Raw genomic sequence first — 18,108 nt, forward strand, 5'->3', positions numbered from 1 at the left:
TACAGTGCTACACTTTTATTTTTCTAAAACATCAACCGTAATTTATGTACAAGAACACATTTCTTTGTTGCATCAATGCAGTTCCTAAGAAAGTGCCTATCATTTCTTTGTGTCTTTCCCAATTCATTCTTTTCATATAGCACTCTCGTATCATTCAACCACATAAAAATGATGATGCCATCTGTCCCTCGGCGGAACAAATTTCTCTCTTGCAACATTTAAGTCTGAAAGCCGGGACATTTATTTTCAATATCAACTTGCCAAGACACATAGAAAGATAACTTTTTTTTCGCAAATCGTGATCAGCTGTTGAGGACAGCAGGTACGACCCGTCGCGGACCTTTCTTAGAAACACTGTTCCGTGTTTTGAGCTGTCCATGGGTACAGCTAATAACTTGTGTCGCAACCGCGGGTCAACAAATTCACTCGTGATGGCCATCATGGGGATCATTCATCACCGCATCATGGGTTGTGATGTGACGTGTCGTTGAAGTTGAATGATGAGCTATGACGTGACTCTGTGATGCTCAAGTCAAATGGTAGGTTTTCAGCTTTGAAACCCATCACTCAACTTGAAACATTTGCCCGAGAAAAGTCATTTGGCAAATAATCGACGAGGAAGGTAAGCCACCTGTGGCATACGTCTCCCCAGTGAAAACTAGCACATGACAAAAGGTGGTCCTATGCAACCATCCCAATACATGGGCTGCTACGCTCCTTGGAAGAGATTGCTGTTAAGCAACTGAGACAAAAGTAACGCTGGAGACCCTAGCGTGTGAGCAGCAGCCCTCCCTTAACGCATGCACTTACATTTTACCCACCCCTAACACGACAACGCTCACCCCCACCTCGTCCACTGAAAGGAAAGCCACACAAACCACGACCAGCAGGGGTGCTGTTTCCTGGGGACTTTCAGGTCTCACACTTCCCCCACCTATGCAATTCTAACACACTCCTCGGAGATGAAAATCCCTGCTGTTTGCCATAACCCATTCTTGTACATTGACATCATAATCTACCATTTGACCTCAAATTGAAAACTTCTATGGGTTTTACATGTTTTTTTAGAATTTAGAGAATCTTGCGTGGGTTTACACGCACCTCCGTTGACAGTAAGAATAACATGATTGTGGCTTACTTTGAAAGAAGGACTTTGAATGATAAAAAAAACATTCAGCACCAGTGAACAAAATGCGTACAGAGAAAAGCAGACACCAAAAATGGCATAATTTGGCATTCAAACACCTTTTTTACATACATTTACGTACATATATGTATATTTGATCGAATGCGTTACTCTTCCACATGGTGGGCCTCATGCAGTGATAGATTTTGGAGTTCAAGTCAAATGATTGTCAATCGAGTCAATGGGCTACCACACTGATGTGATGGGCTGGCCCACCATGACGCTGATGCTGAATGAATCTCGAGAAAGGTGCCGAACTATGGTTGCAAGTAAGGTACGCTATGATTGGTGCAATAACATAAGTGACCAGTCACGGCATAGCGGTGATGAAAGTTATGGGGAGCCCTTCGTGCACAAAACAACTAAAGAACGATAAACTTGGACATTAGGAATGTGTGTTGGGCATCGTTTCTTTAGGCTAATAGGCAGTGCCAGAATGTCCGCAAATCCAATGTTTTGTTCTGCTGTTTCCTGCCGTACCCAATTTTCAGACAAGTCCAAACAAAATTTTCAAATTTTGCACGATACAGTTTATTGTTTGAAGATTTGCTTTTCTTTGTACATTCCATTTGCTTGTGGTAACTTTACAATTCCACTTGATGCATATGCACCATGTTTAACATGCAGTCATAGAGATTTCACTTTCTTTTTCTTATAACAGCGTATTTTTTGTGATATGGGCCAAATTTGTTTATAAATCCAGGTTGTATTTCTTGTTCCAAAACTGTGCTGCAAAAACCTCTTCAGGAATTGGCTAACTCGGATCTAATGGCCTTTCAACAGCCAACGCTATCTTTCACCCGAAATTGATTTCATTAACTAATGAAGATGGGTCGGCAACATATCCCTGTACTTGTGGGAAACGACAAATAGACTGAGCAGTAATAAAAGTTTTAATACAGCAGGTACCAATATAACTCATAAAGAGACAAGGGAACACTGTTCCTTTCTAATTTTAACCTCCTACCCATTTTTATTAATTAAGAAAATTCTGTAAGCTCATGAAGACTGGTACGGGCTGTTTGAAATTATGTTAGTCTAAATAGGCCACATTGCAGCACACTGTCCGAAGTGGAAGGCCAGTTTCTTGAATGAGCACCCTCCATATGTGCTATGTAAGCACACACATATACCCAGTTAATGGTGCAGAATTTCCTGGTTTGGGTCCATTATGTCCGGAACTCCCGAAGAATGGCTAGAGAGTACTGGAAGGAATTTTGCGTGTGGTCATAAAACTAACAGTACCAGAATCGCTTTTGGAGCCTCGGAAAAGATGCCCGATTGGTGACGCCCTCGTTACACCCCTCGTTACGCCTCTGTCTAAATGTCTATCTTGCAGTCCTAGAAACAGCAGTCGTGTCACGTCCTATCACAGAGTTCCTTCTGTAATTCCTCTAAAAGTCGTTGGAAACTGCCAATTTTCAGGTGCGTTTCCAGCGGTTCTTCAACAATTTTGATACAACTAAACAAAAAATGTGAAAACTGGAAGCCCAGCTGACCAGTGTGTCACGATTTCTGTCTGTTGGTTGTTGGGTCACCACATTCGAAAAGATGCTCTCCTACAAAGACAGAAAGATGCAGAACAAAACTTCCAAGCACCAGCATGGTGGTTCTGTTTTTCAGACAGAAGGGCACTACTAAGATGATGCATCTGCTTATCGTTTACCTCCCACAGAAAAGTTTCTGCATCCCTCCGTGCGATGCATGGACCGGCAATACCAGCCGACAAGTTTTGCCCGTTTGAATCCAGGATATCCCGTGTAGGAGAGGTTAAGAAACCACAACTTGAATTGTCGCAAGTATGGCAACAAAACAAAACAAGAAGTATCATGTCGTAACATGAATGCCGCTAGTGGGCAGAGTAGCTCCCACTTGTCGAGCGTCTTGATGTTCCTTGCTACGCAGGGACTCGTGGACGCCCAAGGTGGCTAACGAGGGGAAAGATTCGTAAACCCTCCCGAAAACAGAAAAGTTACGAGCTGGTAGACACTGGATTGCTCGTGGTCACAGTGTGTAGTAATCCCACGGCGCTGCTCCATTTTGTAGTTTTGAAAGCTTAAAAATATTCCAATTAAGTCAGCTGTTTATTCATTCTTCAGGCCCAAACCTGTAAATAATAAAGAAAATGCTAAGGGCGTAAGTTGTGCACTGCGCCATAGCTACGCATAACACTATCACGTAACCTAAGGTATGGAGGCAGGAGCGAGAGTGAGAGAAGTTTGCCGCGCGAGCTTCTGCGGGGGATTGTAGGGGGAAGGTGCGGTCAGCCTGCTCTGAAGTGGCGGCTCGGTGCACCCGGGGGAGGGCGAAGAGGGGAGGGGAGAGATGATGGTGGCACAGGAGAGGGAGGGGCGTGCTAACCCTCTTGCTCTGGGATTTGGGTAGTACAAGAGGGCTACCCACCACAGAAAACATGCGAGCATTCCTCAGTAGCCTTCATTGGGATGCTCCCTGTACCACGGTAACCGCCAGCATTATTGGCGAAGTTACCCCATGCGAGCTTCCGCGGCGGCGTGAAGGCCGTTCTTGGCCTCGCTCCGAGGGCTCTTCCGCGGAGCCAGTCGCGCTGCGCACGAGTGATCGCGGGCGGCGGGTAGCCCAGCGTTGCGGCGGCGCAATGTGGTCCAGGCACATAGCCTGCAGACATTGGGCGATGTCCCGCGCGTTCACGTTTCATAACGAAAACGCGGGGAACATGGGTGAGGTGCGAGAACCGCCGCTATCCCCTTTGCCCTATGCGGACGGCGGCGGCGCATGCGTCTCCCGCAAGTGGGAACCAGGCTTGGTCAAAACGTCGCGTGCACGCCGTGGCCTTTCACGCGCGGCGAGGAAACTCCCGCGAGACTACCACTCCGGAAGCATGGGACACGTACAAAACGAGTGACGTGCACCGCTGTTACTATATGCGTCGACCACAAGCGTGTGCAAATATGCTGTTTTCTACAGTGTCTGCGACGCGTTCAATGTGTTCAGTGGATATTGTGCTAGCTGTACCCTTTGTCGCACGGAGGGCATCGCTCTTTCCACTCCTCAGAAAACGCGCGCGAATATCTGGGGTCGACAGACACCGGCCCGCTCTCTCCGCGAAATCGTCGGAAGAACGCTCCATGCGGATCGGCCAACCAGGCGACGGAAACAGAAACGGCATATTACCGAAATTGGATGTGGTAACGACAGCGGAAATTGTGTTCGTGTCGTCCCTCTGTGTGCCCAGACTGAGGCCTTCACATTATGGAGTTATTCACCATCTGGCCTGCATATACGCCATCTTGTCGGTTACTGTTGACCCCCTGAATTTGCGAAGGGGGCAAAATTCCCACGGAGGTGAGGCGCGAAAGTGTTATCTTAGGTGCCGCACGCGAATAAAATGTCATAAACCCTTTTCGTAAATCGCTCAAATTGCCAGCATAGTCGAGGAATTGTCGATTCATGCGGTAGAACTCACGACGACATGACCTGAAAGTGTTCACGGGGTCCAGGATGTTTTACACAACTCTGTCTCATGTGTGCCATGAGCTGCCTCGAATGTTGGGGACCCGGGCATGAATTGATAGTAGCGGTAGGGGTATGGGCCCCCTGAATTCAGGACATTGCGCCGCCCCTGATTGCGCCCATAACAAACATAGCTCTCAAGGTGGTGGAAACTCAAGCCGTGCTCGGTAAATTAGCAAATGCACTATTCCCTGATATCACCCCTGTAGAGGGCTTCGAAAAGGCGCCACCATCATGTAGGTTTGAACCAAGTTTTCCGAGTTAATGCCCCGCTTTTTGCTCAATCACATTCACAACACGAAACATGTCTTGAACTCACCACTGCAAGATGAATAAATAATGTGGATGGCAGGAATAATAGGGTGAAAAGATTACCCTGAGCGTGAAGTCCCAGCTGCCTGTGGATAACGCAGTGCCATCAGGAGAGACCTTGAGACAAGTGACGCGGTTTTCGTGTCCATAGAGGATGCTCAGGCGAACACACTTGAGGGCATCCCACACGTTCACAGTGTAATCGTTGTAACCCGCAAACAATAGCCGCCCTACAAGACGCACACCGTATCACGCCATACAACAAGCAGCATAAACCACTTGTACTCACCGCTCACGGAAAAGTCTACAGAATTGATTCCAAATATAATGCTTTGCTTGGAGTATACCGCTACTTCACGATCCGCGCGTAGGTCGTACAAACGACACTGCAAATACACAATGGCACCAATAAGATTCCCAAAAAAGCATCAAAATTCAACGGACACTCTCAGCACCAAAACGGCCAGGCTCAACTTCCCCATCTACGCGTACACATGTACCCACGTGTTTAAGAACCAGCGAAATTGGATTAGGAAGCCCATTCACCAAGCATTCTATCCGGAGCAAAATATCACTTTGCAAAACGTCCTGAAAACTTTGTGACGGTGACTCCATCTACTGCAGCACCACCACCCCGCCCCCCTGGAGTTACGGGCTCTCAAGGACAGCTACGATCATTGTTTTTCTGCAAGAATGCTGGTTGTTTTTCAGCCAAAAGTTTATGGAGGGGCGCCCCTCTAAAATGCCGAGGGCTGACCTTTTGTCATCTTCTCGCTATGTCTGACCACACAAGGTCATCAAGATACACCACTAAAGTCTACGTTTTGACATCTCGCATATATTGTAGAACTGGTCGGGTATAAATGTGTTATTAACCGTCGCATCGTCGGAACCCGTGGCGATGGCGTCTCCGCTGGGGTAGAACTTGACTGTGTTGATGTCAGACTCGTGACCTTCGAAGGACTGAACGCACTGGCCAGATCGCATGTCCCAGATCAATGCTTGCCGGTCGCATCCCTGTAAACGACCGACCACAGGTAAGCAATCTAATGGGAGAAGTTGAGCTTCATTCAATGGTCATGCACGATGATGTAAGTACTGTCATGCCCAGGACAGTGCTGGATTAATGGGGGCAGACCGGGAGTTGTGCCCCGAGGCTCCCACATTAGCAATCTTCACAGGAATCACTTACATCCCGATTTTTTTTACACTGCTTGAAAATAAAATCAAATAATAGCACATTACAAATCTCCTCGAACTCTTAACCGAACAGCACCCCGTATGACATAGTTCTGCCTCCTGATTGGTCACAAACGGGAGGCGTACGCCTTTTTGGGACACTTAGGCAGCTACGATAATTGTCACAAAAAGGCGTACGCTCTGCGCAATACTTGGCTTTCACCGCGCTATGTCGCGAGGTTCTCTTTGATGACACAAGACTACTACCCAGTGGAGTGGGAATCGCCGTTGGAAATTTGGCGCGGCGCCAATTACGTGAAATAAGAGTAAATGTTTTTTTTTTTGTTTTTTTTTTGTACAAGAGCGAGTTAGCACTTATGAAGTGGAGGGATGACGACGATGAGTGCAACTACGAAGGTGCACACGAAGGGTTGCAACACTAGCGCCACCGTATGGATGTGGTGAGTTGCGTGACTGTGTGGTGTCTCACGTCACCTGCCCTGACTCAAAAGGGATTAGGCAAACCTAAACCTAAACCTAAACCTAGACTACATACGTCCACACACACACCCAACCCTAAAAGGCCCACTTGGTACAATATAATAATTCAAAAAAAAAAAAAAAAACGACACGTATGCAAAACCACCATATGGTTAAAACATACTGGTTACATATGGCATAAATTGCAAAGTCTCAGAAGCTGCCCCCCCTCTCCGTCGAAGAACGGCTCCAAGAGCACTGTCTTCAGGGAATGTTAGGCTTTTGAGTGCAAGAATCAGAGACTAAAATAGTGTTACGTAACTGTGGGGGAAGCCTCCGTTGAAAACATTTGCGTGGGCATGCGCCATCTAGACTCGAGGTGCACTAAACAGGTCACCCAACATTTTCCAATTATCACGCTCCATTCAAGAACAACATCCGAATACGTGTGCCTCCGGTGAGCGTATTTACCGAGAGAAAAATGCCATCCAAAAAGCGTCGCCTCACTACATCACTTCCCAGGTGTGGCCACATTCCATGCAGCCGTTTTGGCACCGGTGTGACAAGCTGTGGCGTGCGCCAGATGACGTGGACGATATCGCCACGAATGAGGCTCATCAAGCCGATTGGTAGGCCAGGGCATGACAGTATACATAGTACATCATTGGGGGGACACCATTTAATAAAAAGGAGTGCCCTCCCTCGTAAACGGAGCTGGGCCACTCTACGCCAAATAGTCTTTCTCGACCCCCGGCAATTCGGGTCCCATAATTTGGGAAATTGCAAAAATAGGGGTGGGGGGATCGCCCCCAATTAGGTTTCCTCCTCTCCCCTCCTCCACTACGCGCTCTGACCAAGAAAACGGCCCCAAAGTGAGGGAAATAAGGCAGACTGCTCCAGCTGGGCAGATCGAGGTTTGTGGCACAGAATGAGGTCCGACCTATGGACCAAAAATAATTTTTAATGTATCAAAATCTCCTTTTTGCTGAATGGGTTATCGTAACTATGCTGAAATTTTTCTAGCTTTCTTCTTTGTCCGCAAAGTATTTTTTTAAAGAATCGCAAACATGTAAGAAATAACGGCGCAATATGTGCCGCTTTGATAAAACATGATAATAAAAGCGGAGAAAGGAATGACTTTTGGCACATAGTTTGGACCAATTATACCTCATCCTGTACCATAAACCTTTGCATACTGTGCCTGAACAATGGGTGCCACGAAGCTCTTGGCGGTGTGCTTTCGTGTTGTGTCTTCTGTCTTCCACCCACTGCTCAGGCACCTTCAGCATGGAGTTCATCCACCAGCTCCCCTGCATCTACGCCAATTCTGTCCCATAAACTTACGCTCCGCAGGAAAAGAACGCCCTCCGTAGTACCGTTTTCGTGTTGTTCGTAAATTCTGACCCCGCGTAGATGTTTCAGTAGAACTTGGGGGAAATGCTCGCATCCTCGATAGTTCTTGGGAACCGAACTGCCGCGGGGTCGAGCAGGGGGCCTGGGGAGAGTCGTGCGATACGTACAGCCGAGACGAAAGTGTTTCCCATCTCGGTGGGGGACAGGTCTACGGCCATGACGTCTCCAGAGTGTCCGTGGAAGCTTTGCAGCAACTGCGAACACTCTACGTCCCACAGGGCACATGTACTGTCTCCACTGCCCGTCAGGATCTACGAAGGAAGTGTTAGCACGTATATATCAACTTACTGTTGGGGACACGGTTGTCTCATATCAGCACCCTGTGGTTTATCCCATTTCAAATCCCCAGGTGATGCGAGACTATTTCGTTGGAGTAGTAAACACGTGCTGCATATGGTCGAACAACAGTTTCAAGTGCGGAACTACTGACAGACGATATCAGACGACCGTGTCTCCAACAGTACGACGTCACCGTAAAAAAGGGTACCTGTTGGTCGGAATTTGGGAATAGGCAACAGGACATGTAGCTGGTGTGCGTTCCCACCGCCTTCTTTTTCGTTGATACATCCTCTTCGAAGCTCAGCGGATATACCGTTACTTTGTTGTCCAGACCACTGAAATAGACCCCAGTGTCACGTGTTTTCTTTCCGTATTTTTTACCGCCGCTTATTTTTATCGGGGGAGCTCAGCTGTATGTTTCTGGCTATAATTACAACCCGGTAAACCATGCACTCGATGAAATTGGGAATACATACATTTATTAGCACCTGCCCGATACACGTCTGATTTGAAAGAGATGCTTTCCATGCCATCTTCAAAAGCTTTCGGTAACTCTCTTTGTATACTTCGCTTCGGCACAGTAACCCGGGTTCTTCACGGTAGAGAGGAATGCGGGACAACTCCAGCCATTAGTTATTCACATTCAATTCATGAGCTCTGACGGCAGAGAACGTCTGGAGGTTGATAGTGTAGCGGCCTGACGCATCGCTATACATACGCTAATCGAACGTGCATGTCAATAAAACCAAGCGGCGCTGGTGGTTAGCTCACTGGCCGTGCACCTGACCACGCAGAGCACGCTCCTGACGTGACGGCAGAGCACGCTCCCACACTTGGTGTCCCGGACGTTCCAGCCGCCGGGACGTCCCTTCGCCTGCTGCTACGGGAGCGCAAGCTTCTCCTCAAGTCAACGACGGAGGTTGCCGATATCTTATATGTGTAAATGGATACTCCAATTAGGCGATCCCCGCTGCCGGACAAACCCGTACGAGCGACTCAAAGAGGCCATCCTGTCTCGTACCGAGGCAGCCCCTTATTGGCGACTCTATATACGGACAGCCAGCTTTCCATCTTGCGGAAACTCTCCTACACCGATAGCCTCTACAAGTTCGTTTAATCTTGCTGGGCATCTTGGCCAATCCCCAGTTGGCAGACAGTATTATTGAATGACTCTTTACCCACCATCGCCACTCTGTCACGGCTGGATTTCGTGGCCGCTGTTGGCTCTCTATTGGTTCACTATTAGTTCACCAAGGAAGGTAATTGGAACAGACGCCATCGCGAGGTCCACGAGTAGACGTCACTCGAAAAGGGCGGCTGTGGTGAGCACACCGCCGCCGATGACGCCGGCGGCCCTCAAGTAGAGTGCACCTTAGTGTCTTTTGATGCAGGGCAGACATCCAAATAAAGTGCAATGTGCAATACAATTTAGCCTCGGTTTGGGGACGATCTTTCGAAACTACTCGATCTTTCTGCCAAATTTTGTCTCGCACCCATTCGGTTAGGCGGCGCTGCTCTCGGCTGGGCTGGGCCCTAACGAGCCACTCTGAGGTTTCATCGGTTTCGTTTTCGGTTATCCTATGCCTATCTATCTAGCAGCGTTTCTGCTATATTTACTACATAATTGGCAAGTGGGGTCGACGTCTCCACGTCTTCGAACAGTTCGCTCATTCTGACATTTGTTAGCAGACGCCCCGTTCGTGCCTGTAAGAGCAGCGCACTTTCTCCTCTGTATTCGGGAGAGATGTGGTAGCGACTTGTACTTGTCATCTTCCCTCAGACTCTGTCGTAATGGTTGATTTTATTTTACCGAGTCCGTTTTGAAGCCCAAGTATCTCAGATGATATAACACACTTTGGGATAATGATTTTTCCGAGAGATGAACCAGTCGTAGTACTAGGTAGAGGGTTTTGGATCCTGCGTCCGCGGGGTTCCGGAAATGTTGACCACCTCGTTTCACCCTGGATAGCCACGTTCGCTGTTGCGAAGTTTCCCGCAAGGATCCATCTGTAGAGTAATCGTTGGTGGTCATCCAGGCACCTGATTTTAGTTGGGGAAAAGACTAAGGTGCGCATGTACATGAAGGTACGGCAGTCGACTACCAGAGTACGTCTTTCCACGTCGTATATATTGTAGGAGTGGCTCGCCAAATTTTAAATGTGTCGTTTTAGGTGATTTGACTTTTTTACTAGCTCAAGTTCGTATTCTGCTCGTTGGTAGGGGATACTCCTAAATATTTACATTCTTCGGCGCGGGCTATTGGGTGATCTCGAAGTGCAAATTGCGTTTTGTTTGGACCTTTGCTCGAATGAATGGTTAAATGTAGTCTACAGTGGTTTTAACGCGTTGAACTTTCTGGGCTTCTTCCACGCATATATTTACCGTATATACTGCAGGTCTTCTTCTGATGGCGCAATTTTCTTTTTATTCCTCGTTAGCGCCGCGAAGCAACTGTGGCTATGAGTGGCGTACAGACGTGGACAGAAGGAGGAGTGGGAGACAGGTAGGTCAGTATGCGTCCTAGGCCGACTTCAAGGGGAAGTGTGACGAGAAAAGATCAGACAGCACAGCCGGTGGTAGGGTTCGAACCCACAACCTGTCAGTCATGAGCACGACCTTGGCTACCAGCAACAAGCGGACGTTAGGCCATGCCGCTGATGATGGTGCAGTTAGCACGACATCATTTGTAAAAGCGACGGCTGTATCTGCTGTTCCTATCAGTAGCCCAGTTGCCGTTTTTGTCTAAAGACTATTGGACTAAAAAATGGGATTAGATGGCGCTTCTTTGGCCAGATTACGGGAATAGGACCGGAGAGATTTTCCGACAACTCGAGGGGAAGCGCGCTGCTTTTCGAGGCAAGGACAGGGATGCTGCGAACAAAAATCCGTGTAGGATGTAATCCATGTAGAAATCCGTGTAAAATTTGCAGAAATTGTCGATAAAACGTGCAGCCGCTATATGTGGACAAGAAGAGGATACTGCGGATCATCTAATATTAAAATGTGAGAGCATTCAGTAGCCGCAAGGGAAGGTATAACACTATGGGAAGCACTTGGTTTCATGGTTTTATCAACGTGGAAACGGTACAGAAAACTAAGGGCCGTTTACACGAGTGGTGAAATAGGAGCAATCGGGCTCATGAGCTGTGTGTGTGTGTCGGGACGGGGTAGATGACTCTTATTTTATTTTTTAGGCTAGGTGGCGAATGTCGCCCGTTGCAAAGGGAAGAGCCGCAATAGACCTCTCCCTGTTTGTAAACAAATTACGTCATAATGTTCGACAGCGCCACCAATTTGGTAGAGCTGAACTACGCTCGAAGCTAGAGGCGAACAAGGTCGCGCCCGAAACCCACGGTCTTGAGGGGATTCCCCTTGAGGGATGGTCCCTGAAAGGGACACGTCCTACGGTCCTACTTTTCTTTCAATAGGAGGCAGCCAAGTGCCCATTCATGAAACCCAGCCCTCCCTTTCCGATTTGTTTCGGTTTCAGTCTATCAACGTAAAGATGACGTTTCTCGGGTAGAGGTCTATATTCAAGCCCATATCCGATCCGATCCAATCCAGAGCAGATTAGGGCTGCGTTCCAATACCTCGCGTTCGCGAAGCCGCCTCACTAGGCAGCTGAGTAGACCCCTTTGCTTGTCACTATTGGAACAGGCTTGCCTAGCCGAGGCGCCTGTGGCGCCATCTCGTTGCTCACGCAAGAAATGCGTACGGCGCAAGCGCAACAGGACTCTAATGCGCCAAGATTCTAGGACACCGTGCATAAACTGTCACCTTCACAACTAAACATGTGTTGCAACTCTCTACGCAGTTTTAAAAAAACATACAACTATGTGCAACTTTACATTTAAAGCCAGCAGAAACAGCGGGCACGCTGGTACCGTCAACGCGCGTCTCCATCCCGGCTGTGAGATGGTCAGGCGTATAACTAGACTGCATCGATGCGCACTAGGCGGTAGCCGACTGAATAGCGGACTTGGCAAGATTTGGAACGAGACTTAACATGGCGGCACTTCCGGTTAGACCGCTAGGCAGTCGACTAACCGGGGTATTGGAACGCAGCCTAGCAGAAAGACATCTCACCCGCAAGCCACCATGTTCCCGGAAGGCGCATAAGCACATGCCATGACCCACGTTGTCGGCATGGTTACCGCATGTTCCTGCATGTGCGGTATACTTGCTTAGAGAAAAACTGCCGTGCCACGTTATGATTTATTCCACTCACTGATACTTTGATGCTATCAACTCGCCTTGTTAGTTGTGAAGGCATCCCATATGATCATCTTCCCATCCTAGGAAAGAGTAAATTATGAGTGAGAAGACCGTGATCATACACTCTGATGTCATCACCGCTAGTGAGTCACGTGCCCTCCAACGGGAGTGGCGTCAGAGATGAAAGTTTTTGCCACTGTAGAAAAGTTTTTTTGTTTTTTTTTTCAATACCGTGGAATCAATGAGGGAATCAACCCAAGCAGCACAATGTACTGAAAGTCGAGTGCAATAGGGGTGGACGGGTATAGGTGGAAGGCCTTGAACACACTCGTGACACTGAAGAACATTGATAAGACACATACCGCCCACCCCTATTGCACTCGACTTTCAGCACATTTTGCTGCTTGGGAAGGAACATTCGGATGAGCTTATCAGTGTATGGTCGCGTGATTAGGGAGTTTCAGGAAATCGTAATCCATATCGCTGTCAGTCAATCAGATATAAGTCACTGCAAAGGAATCATGCGATTTGCTTAGCATGCTTTCGGAAACGTTATCGTGAAACTTCCTAAGACTTGCTAGTACCTAGTCGCAAGCGACGTAAACAACGAGAATAGGCCGAGGCAGTCCACAATTAGGGACGACACACAGACACGTAAGCGTCAACGGTCAGAAAATTCACGAATTGAAACGACTCATGGAAAATAGGTGCTGACGTGAGGAGTGGTTTGAAAACCTAGTCGTAAGTTGGCATCGTAAATGCATGTAGCCGTTCAACTTGCCTCGGGTGCTACTAGTTACTTTCCTTTGTCAAGGTATCTAACTGTAATTAAGTTACTCAGGTAGTCACCCATCAATTTCGAATGTTACGATGCTGTTGAGACAGTACAAGCGATAAACTAAAGTTTTTTAGAGTTTCGCACGTATTTTGTTTCTTAACAGGTAACAACCAAGTTATACCTGTATGTGCAACACGGGCAGAACAAACGGCATTGTCCATAAAGGTCGTGCCACACGTCAGTCTTTGTAATCACATTAATCCCCATGATGACGATGCCGCGCCCTCACACTATATAGTCAACTAAAAGAATTTAACGCGAGTAACTTTATTTACATGCGGTTAAGCTGTAATGCGGCTATCTAAATAACGTGGTCACGTAAAATGCTATTTGCCAACTGGCACCAAATTCGACACAAACAATATGGCATCTGTTGTATCGAACCTATATCGTCAGCGTACTCGTCAAAGAATACTCGTGTAACCTCAAATTACGAAATAACCTTGCGCTGCACGGTACAAAGTGGTTTTATGCCAAATGTCATTAAATCTCTCCGTACGAATGACATTAAAAGGGATTAAGCACTTGATGTCATTTTTCGTGTCCGTGTGGCACTCTATCTTGCTTAGTTATTATATGTAATATACCTTCACAAGATATAGCTGGAACTAAAGACGGAGCAAAGGTTGGACCATTGGAGTCGTCAAAAATTTCGCCAGTTTTGCCATATATATACGTAGCTTCGCTCATATGGAAGTATTTTTTAGATTACCTGGCTGCTAGAAATATTCTTTTTAACCCTTAAATGAGTACGTACAACTGTGCTGTGCACGACACATTTAGAAAGTCTAGTCTTTTAAGAAAAGACTTTCTTTCACTAGATTCGGTAACGAAATATGTCGTGCAGCGCTATTTGTGAGATGAAATAACGAGGCCCATTGAATAAATACCTGCGATGAGCTGACAATATGCCTCTTGTCTAAGGACCAGTCAGAACAGAGCACTTTTCCTTGGTGTCCTTTTAACACTCGTCGAGGCTTGATGTTGAGGTTTGCTATCGCTTCTAGCCGTTGCGCAACCGTTGATACTGCAAGAACGATGCCAACGATGTATAAAAATGGCCATTGGGTAAAAATAGGATGATGAGCATATGATACACAACTTTTCCCTTCTCGATCAGTGTCGGATCCAAGGGGGGGGGGGGAACAAACGTCAGTTTATATATTGGATTTCCCTCTCCCCCTCCCCCACTATGCGCTCCGACAAAGAAACCGCCCCCTCGGCGTCGTGGGTTTCGGGCCCCACGTTGGGCGCCAATTGTGGGAACCCAAGTTCTCACGGTGTCGACCCGTCCGTCCAGCAGCAAGGGAAGACACGACAAATGTTTATTGCATACCTTACAAAGCTAGCATAGAGCCGTTCACCGCCACTCGAAATCACAGAACCCCCTGCACAGTAGCGCGCGTGCTTTTAAGCGCTCTTGTATTGTATAGCGGCCCCGCAAGATTTAGCACGTGTTTCCCCCTTTCACAGATAGCACTGTTTTGCGCATCATAACGTCTGTCGGTAACCACTGTCTAGTTATTTCCCTCCACGGGTTTTTCTACAATATTCCCGTATCGCCTACAGGATAATCTGTCGATATCAGCGTGCGTGCCCCTAACATTGAAGTTACAGGCTTATTACTTTGCGCTTGTCAGTATGCTTCTACATATGAACCGTTTGTTAGGGACCGGTAACCGGAATTTCAGTTTTCCATTCCGATTGCAGTTTTGGTTCGTGGGTGATCACAATTTCCGGTTATGCACCGGTTCCCCCCAAAAAATCGGTTTCGGGCGGTTTTCGGTTAACGGAAGCATGAAAGGGAACCGGTGGACGCCATATGGTACACCCTCTATCCAGCGCACAGACCATCAGTCATGTTATCAATCAAACGTCGGCACGGGGCACATGGAAAAAGCTGGAAGACGCCAATAAGGACAGAATCCTGGAGAAGAAAATATAAGCGGGAGCGCAGACGTATCCAATGTTAAAAAAAACTTCTGCTCAGCACAAGGCATCGAGTGGAAGCCCTGAAATTTGGGTGATACCTTGCAAGACGCCGAGATAGCTGCCATTGTTACTCAAGGGCTGCCAAAGGGATTGTTATATGCGCGATGGTCGACATCGGGGAAGGTGCACTGCTCCAAGAAGAAGAACGCCAGAAGAAAAATTATACCAATGAGGCGGCAAAGTGCAGCCGAGGGTCTATCAACAGGAAAGAAGTATATATATAGATGTTCCAACTGACTCAGGCAAATACCGTCAGCAGGGCATGTGTGCAGGGCCTATCGGAGTGCTAAGTAAGAGCGGACCAATGAGAGCGAGGCAGTTAGATCTGGCGAAGAACGCGGCGAGCGAGATACACAAAGACAACACCAGACAGGCCCAGACCCTGTCTGGTGTTCGTGCATATCTCGGTCACCGTTTTTCGCCGTGTCTAACCAACTAGCCCAGCTCTCCAGCTTGACCTCGTTAGATCCTCGACGGAGCACTCCGAACCAGAATTACTACAGCTACTGAAAAAAGATTTTGCGTTCGGAGCTACCGAAAGAAACACATTAATTTTGTGAAGACCTGTCGACTGATTCGGTAGTGACCAGTCCCAGGACCGTGTGCGAGGAGGTCCTCAGAGGATACCTCAGGGAGCAGTTAATACATCCTCACATTTATGACTTTCATAAGCGAAGTACAATTCAGCCAATAAGGCACAGACACCGTGGAGGTTAGATGTGACAACCAATTTGATGTGAAACCATAGCGGCTAGCTAGTTCACCCACAGAAATTCTACGAGTTCACCCGGTTGGAAGCTGCAATGCTGTTGAGATCGTGAGGTGTGCAAGGCACTCTGGCATTGGATGAATGGATACGGCTCGTTTTGATAGAAACAGCTCTCGCGTTTGCTCTTTGGATTGGCGTCTCACACAGAAATTTACTCATTTCGGGTGGAGAGCATTTGAAAACAAAGCTTGCCTCAATGTACCTTGAGCTGCAGCCAAATTTAGCTTAGTTTCGGTTTCTCGATTTGGCTCATTTCGAAGAAAAAAAAATCCTCAAGTACAGAAACAGTGAACCACGAGACCAAGAAACGTCAGTAGCGTGTGGCAGCGTACCACCGCCGCAACTCATCACAGCACCATTTGATAACAACGTACATTCTGACCTTATGTGCAAAACAGCTAGGGCTTTGAAACTATTTGTCACGCTGTTAAAACTGCGCCATTTCTACGTAAATTGCGCATTTCTTAATTGGTGTTGCTGGTTCTTGTTATATCTGTTGTAATTGTCGGAGCATTTGAACCTACTGTTTCTTTTTAACTTTGTACGCTTCGTTCGCATTAGTAAAACTTCCAAACTCACTGCGGTGATCTGAAAGACCTTCTCCATTGCCCGCACTACCAACATTTTCAGTCTCAGCTGGACTCTCGCCCTCTCACTATGTAAAAAAAAATGCTCAGTCCATATGGCCAAATCCAGCCCATAAACGCTCTGCCCTAAAAACACTTGTAAACTTTTTGGGCACCGTATAGGACCTCAGTCCTCACCGTGAGGCGACGCATTCCATTTCACCACAAACACGTGCGCGCGATAGATCAATAAATAGTGAAATGCCGCGACGATTTTCTTTTTTCGGCGCCTAAAGGTCATCATTTCTGCACAGCAGCCAAGGCAGACTGCTCTTGGAAAAACTCCGGCTTTGGTTTTTGTTGCATGTTCAGAGAATGCTCCTTATGAGATGTCCGCATATTGCGTGTAATATCAGAGCAGATAAAAACCGTTCCGAGAATGTGGAAATATAGAGAAAGAGGAGATAAATTTCCAAGCTGTTTCCGTCTCCTCGAGGAAATGGTAGACAGGAAGAGAGCAACATTTTTTAAAGCATTATTTTCCTACTTTCTGTCCGCTCGCTAATTCAGCACTGTGTACTCGCAGTTCGTAGGAGTATCTACTTCTTCGCGCTCTTTTTGAGAAATGCGGTTACATGAACGCGACAGAAACGGGTTGAGTTGGTTTATCGCAGCAGATCCTCTCCCACCAGGCCGTGTCAACCAATCTTCGAGGGAGGATTGATGTGAGGAGGTGAGATAAGTCAACTCGACCCGTTTCTGTCGGGTCCATGTAAAAGCGGCTGTAACATGCGCTTCCTCTTGCTGTAAATAAAATAAAATAAACAGACTACGAAAGAGATGCAGCATTTTCGCTGCAGACACAACGCACCTTTTTTTTCTCTTTCATTCTCTCTCGTTAAAAGCACAAATGGGAAACGTCTTTCAGATCTAGCAGACGACAGGTACGTGGAACAACTTACGCGCTACATCGTTGAGTTTTTTTCGTTCTTCTTCGAGGCGTGCTTTGAGCTGTTCGATTTCCTTAGATAGCGATTCTAAGGACTCTCCTGGGTTATCCACTTTCATGCCTGCCTCGGACGCCATATTAGTTGTCGCTCGCAGTCGCAGACGACGAACGGCGCGGAGTCTGCGCCGTCTTGCCACCTAGCGCGCGCTTGCGCAGCATACGACGCGGAGCTCGAGCTGATCGATATGTGCCGACTGGAGTTAGTAACGTATTTGAGGTGCGCAAAACGCATGGGTATTCGGAAAGGGATGATGCGCAAAAATAAGAGAAACAGGGTGAAAAAAAGCGGCTACAAAACTGATTTATGAGGCAGACGTAGCAGAATGTCCTCTTTACGCACATCATATAGAAATCAATCTGACATTTACGCTTCTATTA

The 18,108-nt window shown here is 47.3% G+C and overlaps 1 protein-coding gene across 1 annotated transcript; it reads right to left on the reverse strand.

Annotated features, from left to right (window-relative positions):
- Positions 1-17,906, reverse strand: LOC135389122 (guanine nucleotide-binding protein subunit beta-5-like). Its single transcript, XM_064619130.1, has 10 exons — positions 17,684-17,906; positions 14,285-14,421; positions 12,595-12,636; positions 12,428-12,504; positions 8,550-8,676; positions 8,170-8,313; positions 5,867-6,007; positions 5,280-5,376; positions 5,054-5,220; positions 1-3,293 (listed from the first exon to the last, which is right to left on the reverse strand). Exons 1-10 carry the CDS (start codon positions 17,805-17,807, stop codon positions 3,282-3,284), a joined length of 1,068 nt encoding a protein of 355 aa, XP_064475200.1. The 5' UTR covers positions 17,808-17,906; the 3' UTR covers positions 1-3,281.
- Between the last annotated feature and the right edge of the window lie 202 nt (positions 17,907-18,108).

Source organism: Ornithodoros turicata, chromosome 3 (assembly GCF_037126465.1).
Source record: "Ornithodoros turicata isolate Travis chromosome 3, ASM3712646v1, whole genome shotgun sequence".
Lineage (NCBI taxonomy): Eukaryota > Metazoa > Arthropoda > Arachnida > Ixodida > Argasidae > Ornithodoros > Ornithodoros turicata.

Bases quoted from the DNA above. Each gene is read 5' to 3' on its own strand.
- LOC135389122 (XM_064619130.1), bottom strand. From the start codon at position 17,807: ATGGCGTCCGAGGCAGGCATGAAAGTGGATAACCCAGGAGAGTCCTTA. The intron at 12,505-12,594 runs GCGAGTTGATAG...CCGCACATGCAG, and splicing joins ATGCCTTCACAACTAACAAG to GAACATGCGGTAACCATGCC. The intron at 5,377-5,866 runs GTTAATAACACA...GTGTATTTGCAG, and splicing joins CGGGTTCCGACGATGCGACG to TGTCGTTTGTACGACCTACG.